At 39.1% G+C, this 18,475-nt stretch overlaps 1 protein-coding gene across 2 annotated transcripts in view; it reads left to right on the top strand.

The window, feature by feature from the left end:
- Positions 1 to 17,791, top strand: part of CEP128 (centrosomal protein 128) — a 418,732-nt gene extending 400,941 nt beyond the window's left edge. For both annotated transcript variants that reach the window (XM_050953220.1, XM_050953226.1), the window contains 2 exons: positions 2,245 to 2,353; positions 14,654 to 17,791. In XM_050953220.1, coding sequence (XP_050809177.1) covers positions 2,245 to 2,353; positions 14,654 to 14,760 — 216 coding nt within the window. In that variant the 3' untranslated portion in view covers positions 14,761 to 17,791. The remainder of the gene's footprint in view (positions 1 to 2,244; positions 2,354 to 14,653) is intronic.
- The last annotated feature ends 684 nt before the right edge of the window (positions 17,792 to 18,475 follow it).

Below are 18,475 nucleotides of genomic sequence, written 5' to 3'. Positions count from 1 at the left end.
AGCCTTATGGAAGAGAGCAAGATCTAGAGAGATCAAAGTTCCTGTTTGCTAACTGTTTCAATTCACACTTCATATACAGTGCAGTATGCTCACTGTAATAAAGTAGCCAAGTATTTGGTAAGTGATAAGGAAGTGTATGTTAAAAGGGAGTTTTTATAAAGAGCATCTGTGGTGTGCAGTGGCCTTGTATGAACCTTTTTACATACAACTTCTTGCCTGAGTCAGCCTCCCTCCTCCTGTATGACCTTTAAGCCCTTCCTTACCGAACGTGCTTCTTTCAGCTTGCTTTCTGACATTAATCGCAGAGCAGACACTATTTGGTCTCACTTTTGGACCTGATTATTTTATTTTAAGCAACAAAAATAAAAACAAACACAAACCAGAAGGTGCATGGTCACTCTTTGTAGATTGTTATCCCAAGATCAATTTTTCTCCATCTCTTTGTTTTCAGTTGGCTCCTCTCCTTCTCACCTCCCTCCCATACTCTGTAATTTCATCTATTGAATTTAGGCTCATGACAGGCTGTAAAAAACCGGTTGCTTAGAAGATCAGAACAAGTTGTAAGTGCTATCTGGACAGATAAAAATGTCAGCTTTCCTGCAATGGGGAAGGTGGGGAGTGGGCTGAGTAACAATAAGCATTGTACTGGGCTGTCAGTTGGGGGCCTGAAAGATAGTGGAGAAAAGAGAACTGAGGGTAGGGGAAGGAGCAGGAGGAAGGGCAGAACACAGTAATAGAACTGATAATAAAACAGTATGTAGAATAACAAAATGAAGTAAGAGAGAGAAAATTCACAGTGATGGGCACTCTGCTACATAGAACTGAACATTTTAAGAAAAGTTCCCTGCCCTGAACAGCTTACAACCTAAATATGCAAACAACGACAACAACAAAGAGCAAAACCATGAAAGGTGTGGGAAAAGGGTGTAAGAGAGAAGCTGCCAACTCTGAAAATGTAGAGTCTTGTTGCAATGCAAGATTGCAGGTGAAGTATTCGCCCCAAGTACTGCTTGTTAATAGGTCTGTTTTCAGATTGGATTTTTGGAGGGAGTGAAGATGAAGGAAGATCAGCTTTACAGTTCCATATTCAGGAAAAAATCCTGAAATTTCTTTTTCTTTTTAAAGGTTATTACTGTAGGATATATACTCTAGGTACCAAGTCCTTCACTGGCACACGAGGGGATTAATGTGTGTAATTCCCATTAGTATTAATAGGAGCAAATCCCCTGTACATTAACGGGACGAAAGCTCCCTTTTAGTTTCTAAATTAATGCTAGGGGGACGAGGGGGGCGGTTTCCAAAGTGTAATACTACCAAGAATGATAAATTGCAGGATGCTTTTAAGCAAATCTCCTGATGCTTTTTGTGAGGAAATTGAGTAGCAAAGTGTAGTATTCCATGAACCAATACATATGAGTGTTATCGTCCCTTCTCATCTGAAGAAATAAAGTAATTTGGAAACTAAGCCAACCTGCTAATCTTGTTTTGGAGAGCAATATATCTAAAGACCCCTTGCTTCAATGCTAAAACACATTTCCAGATATTTTTGGTTAAATTGCATTGTTTAAATGTTCTGCTCTAGCCTCTAGACCAAGTGCCTCCTCTCAACAAAGTAATATGTTGTATGCACATATCCAGATGCTTTTTACTGTATAAATAAGAACAGTATATATGGGATTTTACTTTATTTTAAAATTGGGAGGAAAAATGGAAAAGAAATTTCAGGTTTTCATAGGTGAAATATCAAGCATGTATTTAAAACTTTTGGATTTAATTAATGGGAGGAGAAAATGGATTTGAGTTTTGCAGTTACTTAGATTTCTTGTTGGAACAAGTTGATATGGATCAGTGTTCAGTTGTGTCATCAATGCATGCATGCTCTGTCCTTCTGTCTCATTCTGGGGTCTAGACGTGATTATACAGGAAAGGAAACACGCCACATTTATGCAGCTTGTTATAGTGGCAAGAAACATCCAAGCTCCCTGGGCAAAACAGGGAAAGTAGCTTCTTTCTAGGAGTTCTGTATGTTGACAAGAGCTAGAAATTTGGGACAAAATCAGATATAAACCTAACTACAAGATTTATGTTCTGGGGATTGGAATCAGAGTTTATCGTTTCATGCTAAAAAATACCATCTCTGTGTATAACTAAATTGGAGGCTGTTTTTAATCTCAGTAAATAAGGAGATATATAACTTAAGTAATTCACATTTTTCACAGAAAACATGTTCATTGCCTTTCTTAGGATGAGAAAATGGATGCTGATGTTTCCGACATACAAGCGGCAGCTCTCTCCTCCAACTGGCAGACTAAAACCAGCTTTATGTCCAGCTCACTGCTTTCAGATTCAGGCTGTAAGTATTGTTATTTAGTAGGAAAACTCCACAACACAATTGAGTGTCCCCTGCTTTTAAAACTCTTTTAGTGGAATGACAGAGACCCCATTGAAATCATCATAGGATTCTTGCTGGCTTTCAGCTTCAGGCACTGAATTTATTGCTTTACCTCGTTAGTGCTATGTCACACTGGGATTTTTTCCATTTGGAAATACTGCATTTTGTCAGCAACGTCCAGAAGAAAGAAAATTGCATGCATTGTAATATGAATCCTGGCAGTGGAAACATTAGATTTAAAAGACACTGGATTTTCAGGTCACATGCAGATACCCAACCAAAGCACCCCCTACAAATTCCTATTGATTATTCTGTCTGACATTCGTGCCAGTGGAGTTTAACAGCAGAAGCAGAATTCCCTGTCCAATACCTTCTTTTTGGAAAGTTGCTGTTTGGTTGCAACTTCCAGCCCATGAGTTTATGCGTAACGGGTCACAAGAGGCTGCGGCGGTCTCTCAAAGAGGTAGTGATGTGATGAATGGGAGACTCTGAAGGGATGATGAGCTCCAACTCTGATGAAGTTGATTCTTTTCTGAACACTACTAAACCATCTCTTGCCACAACTGACTTACAAAAATACCTCTAAAGAGATGTTTTGGTCTCTGGAACAGGCCAGTTTGCAACAGGCATCAGATTTTTTTTTTTTAATTCTGGAGAATGATACCCCTACAATTTTGTCACACACACCCCCAACTAATTTCAACATATACAGGTTGAATGCTGTACTATACATTTGAAGCATTGTACTCTGTATTTTTCTGAAACAGTGTCACAGTTCAGTGCTATCTGCGCCTTTCATCCTTCTTTGGTCTCTCTGAGTGCCCCAATACAGGTGACAGGCCTTGAGTCCTCACCTCCTCAGTGTGGAATCCTTTGGTTCTGTCACTCTTAAACTGTCTCACAGGGGTGCGGACTCTGTGTACCAACTATGATTGCTCAGCAGACCCAATGGATTTGGCTACCTTGGTTCTTCCCTTCTGAGCCATGACTAATGGTAAATAGTTACCCAGAACAACCTTTTCAAAACCAAGCATTGTTTAATCACAACAGTAGATACACAGCATGTCATGACAAAAGGTTTTGAAACACAATAAGAGGTCTACACATATATCTGTTTTGCCTATAGGCTTAGGTAGGCAAGCTTATCCCAAATGTAAATAGTGTAAATGGTGAATTCTCTAACTTGAAGTCTTCAAACCATGATTGGAGGACTTCAGTAACTCAGCCAGAGGTTAGAGGTCTATTACAGAAGTGGGTGGGTGAGGTTCTGTGGACTGCAATGTGCAGGAGGTCAGAGTAGATGATCTCGATGGTCCTTTCTGACCTTAAAGTCTATGAGGTAAAATTTAAAAAGTAAATTATCCCAATATTATCTTTTAAATACCAGCAAGTGGAGCTATCTGAAGCTATTGTTCTCTTTCCTGCATGTGTGCAAATAACTCCTGCCTGAATTAACCTCTTGCGATCCTATAGCAAAAAACGCACAATACCAATCAACCACAATATATAATATTCATATAATATTACCGGCATCCCCATGTCCTTCACACAGAGTAGATATTCTCTATGAGTGGCATTTATAGGAGTTTATTAGCCAAGTAATTTTTACCTACTTCAGCAGTTGTGGTTCTGAGAAACAATTTTGGAAAGTAAACAAATAGATTTGCCAATCCCTTATTCTTCCTCTCTGACCCTAGACAGGGCTTCTTGCAGACTAATATAAATACAGTGTTTTGGTTGGAACCCTTTGTTAAAATATTAGAAGACTGAAGGTTGCCAGACCCTAAGTGAGGATTACAGGCAGGCAGAAAGTGATGAGGGGATGGGAAACAATTTTATGTTCCATCCTTCTGTGTGTGTGGTGGCGGTAAGATAGCTATATAGAAAGGGAACTGGATTGCATTCGTTTATGTTACCTGACAAAGGGCCTTGCAAAACTATGGGATATCTCTGATCCTGTAAAGTGGCAATTAGTGCTTCCATAGCAATCATTTTTATAGCACTTCACAAACAATATTGATTGCATAGTGTATGGGATTATCATCGTCGTTTCATCATACTACTTCTGTTACAGTCCTTGGTTATGAATCTTTAACAGTCACCTCTTAATTTAGTATCAGTTAGATGAAACACTATAACATACTTCTGTGAAACCCTACAGAAAATCTACCAATTTATTCTGCCTTGGTCTGCTGCTTCAGCACATCTAAGCTCTTATATCTACACAGCACAAGGAATCTCACCACAGGATCAGAGGAGATACTCTTTTTTTTTAAGGTGGAAGTCCTGACACAGTCTGTCTTGCAGTGCAATCTAGTAACTATCTCTGACATTCTATCAACTATCTCAATGTTGTAACTGAAATCAGTATATTTGAAAATGTAGAAAAAAATCCAAAAATATTTATAATAAATTTAAATAAGTATTCTATTATTGTTTAAGAAGGCAATTAAAATTGTGATTAATCAAAACTATTTTTAATATACTTAATTTGTTTTGCATTAATCACTTGAGTTGACTGTGGTTAATTGACAGCCCTACTTTGCGGTGATGAGGGTAAATACAAATGTGGAGTCTCTGTTTGTATATTATTATAGCTATCCTTGATTAAATAAGATTTTCTTGCAAATAAGAACTGGAAACACAATTAGCAACTATCATTTTTATAACATTCATGGATTTCTGTACGGGAAGTAGCAGTGGTCTACCTGAATCATACCTGAAAGAGGGCCATATCGAAATATCACAACCACATGAGGCAAAAAGCAAAAATTGAATGGGTCCTTGAAATGGAATTCTTCTTCAACCATTAGAGAAGTGGTTCCACCAGGGTAGAGCAAAATGATAGGGTAACATGGGGTAAGTTTGAATGGCCACTCCCCACAATGTACCTGTTCTTTGGCTGAACAGCGGAATTCATTTTCTAGAGCTAATCAGAAACCTTTCAGCAGAACTAAGCTCTCTGGAGGGGAAAAAAAAAAAGCGGTGCTTGGTAAGAGCATTGATCCCACTGTAATCATTATGGTATATCTGCACTCAACATCATATGGGGAAAGTTCCTTTCTAAGAATATAAACGTGGCTGAACGATTGCTGCTTACTGAGTTTTTCTTAACTTTTATAATTGGTTGGAGAGGCATTTCCCATATAGTCGTTTTGGCTAACCCATCCTCATAGATCTGGTGGTAATCCTCTTATGAACCTGGCCATCACTATGATTTCTATCATCTGCTCCATGCTGTGGATCTCTGGGCACAGGCACTTCCACCTTAGATGGATCAGGTCCAACAATTGTGACCTTTGCACCAGGTTGTCGTCCTGATACCTCCACTCATAGAACCTCTGGGCCCTTATAGCTGTCATCACCCCAGATCTCACCAGGATCTCTGCCTTCAACTGGGGGTAATCTGTGGCTGCTTCTGCTGCTATGTCATAGTAGGCCTTCTGGGCTTCCCCACACAGGAAAGGGGCAAGGATGCTGGCCCACTGGGTCTTGGGGCCAGGCCTCACGTAGGGCCGTTCTCTCAAAGGCCTCCACATCATCTTCCACCGTTATCTTTTGCAGGTAACTCCTGGCCATTAGGGGTCGTGTCTCATTAAGGCCATGAATCAGAGTGGTCAGGGCCTTCAGCTGGCTCACGAACTCCTGCAGGGTGGCTCGATCCTGGGCTGCCTAGCTTATCAGCAGCTGATTCGTTTCCTGTTGAAGTCGTACCGACTCCTTTTGGGTGGTCAGTTGGGCCCTGGTAACCTCTTGTTGTGCTGCTGTGGCCTGCACCAGTGCCCTCACTACATTGTCCATTTTGCTGTGGGGTGAGGGGGTGATTTACCTTGCCCTGGGATGGTTCTCAGTGCCAATGCAATGCCACTTCTGACACCAAGTGTGGCAAGGCACCCCTTCTGCCTCTCTGGACTTAATACTCCCTCCTCTGGCCTGGATAGGGCCTGAGGGTAAATCAGCACCACTCTGGAGTGTGTCTTTCTTCCCTTTTTGGTGTTTGTTTCTCAGAGCCTTCCCGGTAGGCCTCAGGGCAGGCCTGAGGAGCGCTCCTCTTTCCCTGGCCCCCTCACTGGGGCAGGTATTGTCCTGTTGCTGGCCCCAGGGTGTCAGTCCTTCCCCTAAACAGGCACTAGAGCTTCACCACACTGGAGAAGCCTATCTCCCTGCTGACGCCAGCCTTGCAGCAGCTTGTCCCCCACCCACTAGGAGAGACGTTTTAACAAGTTTCAGGCAGCCCTTAACTGAACTCAGGTTTCCCTAATTGACCTGAAGTAACCCTTTCCCAGCTTGTAGGAAAAAGGGCCTTTTGCATTCTAGGGCTAACATACCTGTTTTCCCAGACCCTCTTGCAGCTGTCCAGCCTGTCTTTGTCACAGTCCTTGCTTTTAAAAACCTGAGATGATGTGGAGGACTTTTCTTGTTGCCTATATAGTAAAGAATTACCAATAAAAATCTTGTGTGTCTCAGATTTTCTTGTTTCTTTCTTCTTAATGGAAAGGAATTGAATACAAAATCTTTTCAATGTTTTAGTTTCTCTTGCCTATTCTGTAGAAATCTTTTAGTGAGGTTTTTGAAGCTCTGTAGGGAGAAAGGCTTTAGAATCTTTGTTTTGTGCTCTTTTGTGCTAGTTGATTCTGAAGGAATACACAGTTTTTATTCACATGATTAGGTTTTTTTAATTTCTCAGTGTACTGATTACTTACCCTCTTAATAGTAGCTGCTATTGTGGTGGTCTTTATCTTCGTCAAGAAAATGAGTTTCCTCCAAAACCATTAGTATCTCTTTCCAGACTTGATGTGTCACTTATATGGTGAGCCTAATCTCCATCAGTCAGAGAATTGAAGGTCCTGAAGTTATTTCCAGAATTTTTGAGGACTGTGTAATATTCTGGCAGCAATTCACATAACCAACTCTTCTTGCCATCACTAAGGCTAAGATTATGTCACAGAAGTCATGGAATCTGTGACTTCCAGTGATCTCCATGACATTGGAGACCTCCGCAGATGGCAGGGGACCCTCCCACAGCTGCCCAACAGCTGCAGACGGTGAGACCCCGACAACTGACCAGCTGCCACTGCTGGCAAGGGTCCCCCCTGCAGTGGCTCAGCCACTGTGAGTAGCTGGAGCCCTCTGGCAGCTTCCAGCCACCAATGGCAGAGGGACTCCGAAGCTGCTCAGCGGCCACAGTTGGGGGGGCCCGTGCAGCTCCTCAGCTACCACTTGCAGGGGCCCCGCCCTGCAGCTGATCAGTCGATGGGAGCAGAGCCTCCTCTCCCTCCGCAGCTACCCAGACTCTGCTTCTGGCAGCCATCTCCTCCCCTACCCTCAAAACTCCCATCCCCACAGGGTGTTGGGGACCCTTCCCAGGCACTGGGCAATGGGGTCACTGCAGCTCCTAGCCACTGTGGCAGGGACGGGGTGCTGGATCCTCCTCCATCCCCATTTTGTCAGGAATGTTTTTATTAATGTTTGTTAATTGCTCGTGATCTGTCCATGACTTTTGCTAAAAATATCCATGACAAAACAGTGGGCTTAGCCATCACCATCGAAAGGCAGGTAATAAATCAGTCATTTGAGTCACTTCAGTGGCATACGCTCCATGCACTTTTAATTTCAAGCACTGATATTTATCAGCACTAATTTAAGGCTTTGACAATCATATCTGATCTTCTTTTCCTGAGCCCCAGGGTATTTAATAAAATCAACAATGAGTCTCACTTACTTTGTCACTCATTACCTGTGGCTAATTTATCTCCTTGCTTGTTCAGAAACAGAAGACTAGACTTTAGCCATGTGAACCAATAATATTTTTGCTCAGTCACTCGCAGTAGCTGTGTGCTAGACCTTATAATGTTATATTTTTCTCCCTATATTCTGATGAAAGTTTCCAGATTAACAACATGGGAACTGAGGTCTTCTACAGAACAAAAACAGTACAGCCAGTAGCATTACAAGGTTCCTCTATGTTTCCCTGCCAGTGTGGTTCAGCCCTGACTTGGAGAGATCATTGTAGGGTAGGAGAGAAGACAATTTTGATATAATTTAGAAATGAAGGAGACTCTGGAATTAAACCTTGATCTATGTAAAATTGTTGAAGGGAAAGAGAAGAAGAAAAATGATAAAAATAAATAAATAAACTGCAATCTGTGTATTTATAGATATATTTAGTATGGAGATGCTAATTACAGCAGTCAATGAAAGGGATAGCAATATTCATCTGCTTCATGTCTGGTCTTCATGTTTTTGTTATAATTTCTACAATTACAATATCTTTTCCATAACCAGCTATTTTATAGAGTGCTAGTTTTGCTTACTATACCCCTGTTCTTAGAAAGGAAGAGGTTTAACTGAGAGCATAATTTAGACAAGAAGGCACTCATTAGATACATGGTTTGTAGTCCATATTATTTTCAGCTGCAACTGAAAAAAGGTTAGTCTGAAAAAAATCAGCTACTGGCTGTTATCTATAGAATAATCCTCGGAAATTGCTTTTTTCATGGCCACTGTGTTTTTCTGCAGTTTTATATTACTAAGCTTCTAACAATTGCAGATGCTTTGCATTAGTTTTGTAAATTGATTCCTGTCCTTCTGTTTGTACAATTTATCATTTCAAGGTTTTGACCTGGAATATTTTCCAGAAGTCATATAGCTTCTCGGCTTTATATTGTTGACGGGTGTCTCTATCCCAGGCTTTCATACCCTAAGCCTGCCGAGAGGAAAATAGTGGTTAGTCTTCCTGATCTCATAAAACTGGGATCACAGCATTCCATTATCCATTGGTTTTGCTGATACATAGCACTCTTATGTTACCATGGTATATAGTAGGGATGGACTAACCACTGGGCAAAATAAATAATCCTGAGCTTTTGTCCTTCCCACTATAACACATACACACTCACCCCCCTGTAGTGCTGGCTTTCTCTATGCCTGTAGTCCCAGGCCATACCTAAGTATTGGCAGACAGTAGTGATTTGTTTGTATCATAGCAAAGATGTAAAAGATGTAAAAGAGAATAAAGTGGGAGAATTGCCAATTTTGAAGGAGAGTTCTTATCGAATATAAGGGACAGCATGGCAGAAAGCACAAAGGCACATGTGGGGAAAGTAGGCAAGCTGTGATCAAGGCAGACATCATGGGCAGACCAAAGTCAAGGGATGATGTTGCAGTAAGAAATTAGATTTGAAAGACAAGTTAGGACTAAATGGTGAAGGGCCTTATATGGTGTAAAATTGGAGATGGGAGACAGAGAGAGAGTGGGGTGAAAAGATGAGTGTGAAGTGGTTGGAATAATGGGCCAGGAAGATGAGCCTAGAGACCACATTTTGAAAGAAGATGTCAAGCACAGGGTGATAGCTGTTAAAATTTTTATCTTAGTTACTGCAACTGCAGATTCAACTCTTAGTCATAGGTGTCTAATCCTTTTTTAAATCTTTGCTGAACTTTTTGCCTCAATATCCTATGGCAACAAATTCCACAGGTTAATTATACATTGGATTAAAAGAAGATTTATTTTATTTGTTTTAAATTTATTGCCTCTGATTTTATCAGAAGCCTTCTAGTTCTTGTATTACTGGAAAGGCAAACAGGAACTGTCTACTGTTACATCCGTATAAGTCTATATACCAATTCCTTTGTACTGGCTACCAGCTGGTAGTGAAAATAATGTGCCTTGCAAATCCCTGCTTTTTAGACCTTCTCATCTCTCTGGAAAAACACACCTGAAATATTCAATTAAGCCATTTTTATCTGTGGGATGATGAAAAAAGAATAGGCTTTTTCCACTGTAAAAGAAAAGTTTACTATATTTTTTTCAACCAGACAACTCAAAAATGTCTGAACTCTGAAATCTGGTTTGTCATTAATACTCTGCTAAATGGTTGAAATTAACCAAAGACAGGGACATTTTGAAAATTGCATGCTGAGGGCAGGTCTGTGCCACAGATTTCTGCCAACAGAGCTGTGTCAGTCACAGGCATGAGGAGGAGTTATCTCTCATAAAATTGTGGGAGCTGTGCTACAGCTATTCTGACAAAAGCGCTTGTTTGCTAGTATAACTTGCTTTACTCAGGTGTGGTAGAATAAGCTATAATGGTAAGAATTCCTGGTATAAGTATAAACTGTGTCTAGTCTAGGAGCACTTAGCTAGTATCATATGCCTATACCTATACTCATATACCTATACCTATACTTGTAAAGTGTTCCCAATGTAGACATGGCCTGAATTTGTAGAAAATGTCATCAACTTTGCAAGCATATAGTTCCAGCACTCTTCTTGCAAACACAGTTCATCTCTCTGGAAGTGTACTCTCTTACAAATCAAGTCAGACATACTAGGCAGTGCTTCTATGCCCAGATACCATTCACTGTGTGTTTTCCTCTAGTATTCAGGTTTTTGCCTTAGAAAATTCTTAGTGTCTGAAATGTACTGCTCCCTGAAATCCATCTGAGTCTATCACTTCCTGCTGTTAATAAACCAAAACAAAAAAGCCCTAAAGCCTTAAAGTGTTGCCCATATATTATCATCTTTCCCATTTTCTTTCTTTTTCAGTTCAACTTGTAGCGCTCATGGTGTGGTAGACAGAATGGTTTACAAGTTTCCCACATTAGTGGGAAAGATGGAAAAATCATCATTTTATTTAACTTATTGCATATTATTATTTTATTTTATTATTATTTATATTATAGTCACACCAAAAGGTCCCAACAAAGACTGTGCTAAACTCTAATCAAACACTGTGACATAGACTCTGTCCTAAATGGCTTACTGTCTAAAAAGACAAGACAGACAGTGGAATAAAGAAAATAGTGTTATCCCCATTTGGGCAACAGACATGAAGATTAAGAGTGAAGTTCTGGCCTGACTGAAGTCAGTGGGACTAAATGACATCCAAAGTCACACATGAAATATGTGGCAGAGCCTAGTTGAACCCAGATTTACTAACCACTAGACCATTCCTCCCTCCTACAAAATGAAATTAGCTTTAATGGGAAGAGACCAGTGAGACAAAGCGCTGAATGTGATGAGCATTAGAAAATGGTCAGTTTTCAGAATGGAGAGAGGTAAATAGTGGTATCCCGCATGGGTCTCTACTGGGACTAGAGCTGTTCAACATATTCATAAATGATGTGGAAAAAGGGATAAACAGCAGGATGGCAAAATTTGGAGGCAATACAAAATTACTCAAGATAGTTAAATCCAAAGCAGATTGTGAAGCGTTACAAAGGGTTCTCACAAAACTAGGTTTCTGAGCAACAAAATGGCAGCTGAAAATCAATGTTGATAAATGCAAAGTAATGAACGTTGGAAAACATAATCCCCACTATACATACAAAATGATGGGGCCTAAATTAGCAGTTACCACTCAAGAAAGAGATCTATGAGTCATTGTGGATAGTTCTCCAAAAACATCCACTCAATGTGCTGCAACAGCCAAAAAAGCTAACATAATGTTGAAAACCATTAAGAAAAGAAGCAGAAAATATCATAATGCTACTATATAAATCCATGGTTTGCCCACACATTGTATACTGTGTGCAGTTCTGGTTACCCCATCTCAAAATAGATATATTAAAACTGGACAACATACAGAGAAGGGCAACAAAAATGATTAGGGGCATGGAACAGCTTCCACATGAGAAGAGATTAAAAAGACTGAGACTTTTAACTTTGGAAAAGAGATGACTAAGAGGGACTATGATAGAGGTCTATAAAATCATGACTGATGTGGAGAAAGTGAATAAGGAAGTGTTATTTATTCCTTCACATAACTCAGGACATAGGGTTTACCCAATGAAATTAATAGGCAGCAGGTTTAAAACAAACAAAAGGAAGTATTTCTTCATACAATGCAAAGCAAACCTGTGGAACTTGTTGCCAGAGGATGTTGTGAAGGCCAAAACTATAATGGAGTTCAAAAAAGAATTAGATTAGTTCAGGGAGAATAGGTCCATCAGTGGATATTAGCCAAGATGGTCAGGGATGCAACCTTATGCTCTGGGTGTCCCTAGCCTCTGATTCCCAAAAGCTGGGAGTGGATAACAGGGGATGGATCACTCAATGATTGTATGTTCTGTTCATTCCCTCTGAAGCACTTGGCATTAGCCAGTCAGAAGACAAGATACTGGGATAGATGGACCATTGGTCTGACCCAGTGTAGCTGGTCTTATATTCTTAGGTCTTAAGGGAGGAACTTGATATGTGTTTTATTTTTATTTTTCCCTAATAGCTGCAAAAAATGACATTGCAAGCATTTGTTTAATTTGACCAGCAGTCTCTCTGTAATTACTTTTCTCTTTATTTCCAAAAAACTAGTTTTCTTAGGAGATGAGCGTTGTAAATGTTTTGAGAATAAATAGTACCATGACTGAGAGATTAGTGAAAAATGTGCTCTTCATGTTTCCTGCCAACCTGTCAAAGCCTCACACAGGGGAGTGGCTGTGTTTTTATCCACAACAGCCCTTAGGTTTTCAATATTATCGTTACTCCTTTGAATTGTCTAGCACCAAGTGGCCTCTTAATTTTATGTTCTGCAACAGGAGTCACATCACAGATTTGGGACTCTTTAGCTAACAATACTGAATATGTTGTACTTACCTATTGCTTTTCATCTGCAAAGCCTTTTACAAACAACAAAGCCTCATAACCTTGGTGAGGTAAGTAGTGTTATCCCCATTTGATTGATGTGCATCCAGTAGTAGTTAAGTTATGACTAGCCCATTGTCACTGGGAAACAGCATCAGAGCTAGGATTAGAATTCAAGAGTTCCTGTCTTCAGTCTTGTGCTCAGATTGGTAGACTGTGCTTCTCTAATATGATCTGTGGAAATTTTCCAGATTTACCTGAGTGTGGAAGAGAAGAGGCTGTGCATTCAGAAAAGAAGTTTGTGGCAAATAATGATGATTTCACACTTAGAAAGCGAACACTGTATAATTCTTAAGAGAATTCCAGTTTCTTTGGTGCAGAAAAATGATAACTCAAGGATTTATTAAGGGCCAAGGAATCAAGATAGTGATTTTACATTCACTTTTGGAAATTGAAGGATTCTACATTAAAAACTGAAGACTTGTTCCTTGTTACATGGCTCCTAGGTGGGAGCTGCTAAGTTATTACAGTACCGTTTGTAAAGAGTACACTAAGCACGTTTATAACAAACTTCCAGGAAGGCCCAGTGTTCTGACACTTTTGTGATCATGCGTGAACAGTACAAGAATGACTTTTGTAGAACTAGAAGCCTGATGTCTGATTCTATTTCGTAACTTGGTGCCTCTGCCTCTTGTCAAGTCTTTATCATCCAGTTAATGTTCTTTTTACTAATGGATAATTACTAGATGCTGCATCTAGTTCATATTTACTTTGGGGCTTTGTGCCATATGATGCACTCAAGCTAAGTTTGTGGAAGTACCCAGAACCAAGGATTTAAAAAATTACACATGCACACCTAAAGTGCATATACATTAATTCTGATGTCAAAAAAATACTGGGGCCAATACAATTTGTTCCTCTAGAATGTTCCACTATGAAGGGTATTTTCTTTGGGGTTTTTCCCCTTATTAAAAAAACTACAACATGAAATGCAAACAAAGTGTAAATACAACATAAAGGGCATATAATTACAATTCTTAAATGTCAGGTAAAGTAGAAATTAAGACTTACTCTGTGTAACAAAGCTCGCTCAGCCAGGTTAATCCTGGATGGACTTAAAAATCTGGTTTTCTTGACCAATAAGCACTTATATTACTCTCTGTATTGATAAATGTATACCATAGTATGTTGCTGTATGTGCAGGGGCGGCTCCAGGCACCAGCGCTCCAAGCGCGTGCCTGGGGCTGCAAGCCATGGGGGACACTCTGCCGGCGCTGCGAGGGCGGCAGACAGAGTGCCTTCAGCGGTGTGCCTGCGGAGAGTCCGCTGGTCCCACAGCTTCGGTGGACCTCCCGTCCACCAAAGCCGCGGGACCAGTGGACCCTCCGTGCTTGGGGTGGCAAAATGTCTAGAGCTGCCCCTGTGTATGTGTGCCATCATCACTTGCATTTTCTGACTTTAAAATTTTAAATTTGTAACCAGAATGTTGTATTTAACACAGATTTTTGCATGCAGTAGTATATCAGACAAGCATGTACAAATTCTGAATGTGAAGAATAGCACAGGTCAAACTTATGATAGCTGCCACTAGCAAATCTATGTATACTACTAGCTATTGATAGTATTTCTTTGCAGATGGTTGATTGGTCCCTCACACTTCTTTTTTCTTTCCTTTCCAGCATTTATCAGAAGAATGGTTCCTTTCAATTTAAATACAACCAAGGAAGATCCCATTAGTATTGCTGTCAATGAAATGAAGTCACAAGCAGAAAAAGAGAAGCACTAGAGCTGCTAAAAAACTATGCAAAAACACCGCCGCTTTCCTTGCTGGAGGTTCAATTCTGCTCCATTGTTTTAAAACAATAATAATTCTGTCTGCAGTCAAGCACAGCTGCACTTACAGGAGTGATGCAGCTTCAGTAATTCATCAATTGCCAAATATTGACTGAAAGTTCATCATAGTTGTTTGAGGGGAATGAGGCTATTTAAACCTGAAGATAATGGTATGTATCACATCTGCCAAAGGGTTTCATGGCATAAAGCTTTGTCCTCTTTGCATTCATTCTATAGTTTGCCTGACTAAAGTTCATTCTTGTTTATAGCATACATGGATTCTAAAGATTACTAGCTGAAAAACTAGTACACAAACTTTTGCTAAGAGCAAAATTACAGGTGTAAAGAAATTTGGTTGACACTTAAATTTAGGCATCATTTAATAATGATTAATAATCAAGAAACAATTACTAGAAATTACTTTTGTCCCAATATATTATAAGGAGCTTTATAATATGTTGTAGCAAAACGTATACATGATTTTAGGTATTTCAGTTAATAAAAACCATGCAACAGGTCATTACTATTAGAAAAGAATCCATTCAGCAAAGTTTATAACTAGAACCACATTTTCCCAAAGTTGAAGGGAATTTAGATCATAGGCTGCACCAATCTATCTCTATTGTTGCCGTTTAGAATTATTTCTAAGATATAATATCTTATAATCCGATGGTATGGCAAGAAGGCATTATTATCTAATGGTTAGAGTAAGAGAATGCCATTTGGAAGACTGGTTCTCAGCTCTTCTCGTAAGTCACTGTCTGACTTTTTGCAAATAACTTAACCTCTCTGTGCCTCAGTTTCCTCACCTGCAAATGTCCTGATGATACCGATCTTTGTTAAGCACTTTGAAAACCTTTGATGAAAGGTGATGCTATATATGAGCATGAAACATTGTTCATTTTTAAAAGCAACTTCTAATAACCACTTTGTTATTCTTTTTATTTTATATTAAGTATTTTGAAATTTTAAAATGTTACTTATTATTAATAATTCTGGATGTCCTTCTTGCTTCTGAGGACCCCATTCCAGTCAAATCTGATACATTTCCTAGCTTAATATAGTCCCCAACAAACCACTATTGTAACATCTTCCACTATCTCTAGAATCTTCAATATTTGCACCAGTCCTGGTTCAGTTCTATGATACATGCTTATCTTTAGTGTTCCAGGTTGAATCACCACTAAAGTGCCTTAAAGGGCCAATATACTGGCCAAACACAACAGGGAGTATCAGCGTAATATGAATTACATTGCAGTGGTTCATTTATGACAGCCTTTTCTTGTATAGAGAGCCCTCTCTTTCTCAGAAAGACTGTGGCTCTTTTACCAGCACTGTCAGTAGAGATGGAACCTTTAGTAGCAGTTTCCAGATCATGATGTGCCAACTAAGGAACAGGCAGTGCTTTTAAAGAGTTTACTGCAGACAGATTCTGCTCACAGCTGGGACAGTGAGGAGTCTGTTGGAGCAAGCCCCTTATACTCAGCATTGTTCCAAGCACACATTATTGCTGAAGATATTAACGGCATATACTTTTCAGAAAGGGAGATTAGAAGATAAACTTGATTATTGCTTTGCATTAATTTTATGTGTGTATTGTAACTTCTTTGTATGAAAACAGCTATTGACTATTTTTCTTATGTCTCATAAAAGATTGGCTTATCCTTTCTGAAGATATTCTCTTTGTCTTCTAGATGTGCGTAGTGTAGGCTGGAGTAATACTGGCACTAGCCCTTTACAGATTGCTGACGCGTTTCCTACCTCAAAGGCCAGAAAGTATAACAGGGTCATCCATCTCTTCCAATCCCAATGGCTGTGTCAGAGCCAGAATAAAATAAACTACACAAAAAACCCCCTCTCTACTAGTGAAAATAAGGTTAATGAAAATGTCTTTCTATCATAGAGTAGGAATGAGCATGGACATGATGAAATATGAGATTAACTCAGTCCATAGTTGCCCTAAACTAAACCAACCGTAAATGTATTCAGCATTTGTAATTTATTTTTTTAATTAAATCAGGTCACAGCTGGAAATTGGTTGTTTAAAACACTTCAGTCAGTTTGCCTGGTGAAAAGTTGGAAAATCAGAAAATAAGATATTCACAGTTTCCAGAGTTTATGGTGTATACATATAATGGTTTAAAGAAATATAGGACAGTCAATTTAAAATAAAAACTGTTGTTTTGCAACACAGTAAATTGTGGTCTTAAAATAGACTATGTTGCAAGGAGATCTTGTTAAAGAGAACCCCCTACAGTTTGAATTGCTGTATAGATAGATGTGTATCAACCACCTTTTACTGAATCTGGAACAACTTCCATGGTAAATGCCTGTTTGTAAGTGGGCTAGGCTGAAACCTGGCAACTGAGAGCCACAGTTCAGGAGCAAAATTATTATTTTTGTAAAAATAAAAATCTCTTTGCTTTCCCTAAGGAATGTGAAAAAAAAGCTGGATATTCATTGCTTCTGCCTCTCTTGGCTTGTATTTATTATTTCTTACTTGTGTTTACTAAAAGTAGTTTAGTTAGTTTTAATAATTGTTTTTTGCATTCTCTGACTACTACAATTAAGCAGTCTAAACTCCAGGACATGCTTTCAAAATGCTCTGTAAATACATTCACACAACAGAATGAAAATGACTATTGGATGAATTATACTGGCTTTAAAACTCCTTAAATATGTTAATTCTTTACAAACGGGGCCATGTGATATCTTTTCTGGGCCATTTATTTCCTTTTTGTAACTTATGAAGAGGGTTGGGGGAAAGAAATTAAACCACAAAAAAATTAAAAGAACTTTTTAATGGGTTAGTATAAGCTTTCCAAACCCAGTAAATTCTTTCCTAAATTTACCCTCTTGGCACTGCAGCACAGATAATGTACAACATTGGCCTGAATTCTGCCTTAAATAGAGGATCATATTTCCTGCAATACCTCAGTGTAATACAGTGAATTAATTTCCTTCCTAATGAGGGTTAAAGTCCCTTTCCTGACACTATTTGAAAATGACCTTTTGTGGTTTAATAAATTATATTTTTTCATTTTGGCAAAAAATTATTCCTTCTGACAAGTTTCTGATTCTAAAGTAGAAAATCAGATTGTTCATTTGAAACATTTTGTGCATTCAGTATCCTAAAATTACTAGTCTTTTCATTCATCATAGATCCTCTGAATATTATTAATTCATTAATAGCCTAATCCTTGCACACAGTGAGAGCTTTCAGTATGCAAGAAATGGGATCGGGCTCAAAGATTGTGTCTACACTTAATTTTTTTTCTTACGCACAGCATCTCTGAAAATTTAGCCACTTGTATTTAGGTGTCTAAATTTGGACCTAGGTACCTAGCTTCAGGCATCCAATTTGGAAATTTTGGCCTTGAAAACTATGGTCCAAACTCTACTTAGTGCAGGTTAGCATAGCTATAAAGAAGAAGTGCATCAACCCCCTATGTTCATTATCCCTAAAACACCACTTATTGTGGTATTCAAGCATCTTCAGTTGAATTACTTCAGTTTTACATTGTCCCTCACTTCTCTAGAGCTTCATCTGGAACCTTATATGTTTTCAAGCTTTGACAGCCATGTAATCAATCCAGTGATGCCTGCTTAGTGGTAAACTTTCTTCTACTTGAATGGACAAGTCAGACTCCTAGTACACCTATATTTGA

The sequence above is a fragment of the Gopherus flavomarginatus genome, chromosome 5 (genome assembly GCF_025201925.1).
Source record: "Gopherus flavomarginatus isolate rGopFla2 chromosome 5, rGopFla2.mat.asm, whole genome shotgun sequence".
In the NCBI taxonomy this organism is placed as follows: Eukaryota; Metazoa; Chordata; order Testudines; family Testudinidae; genus Gopherus; species Gopherus flavomarginatus.
This window is presented reverse-complemented; position numbering and strand designations above follow the sequence as displayed.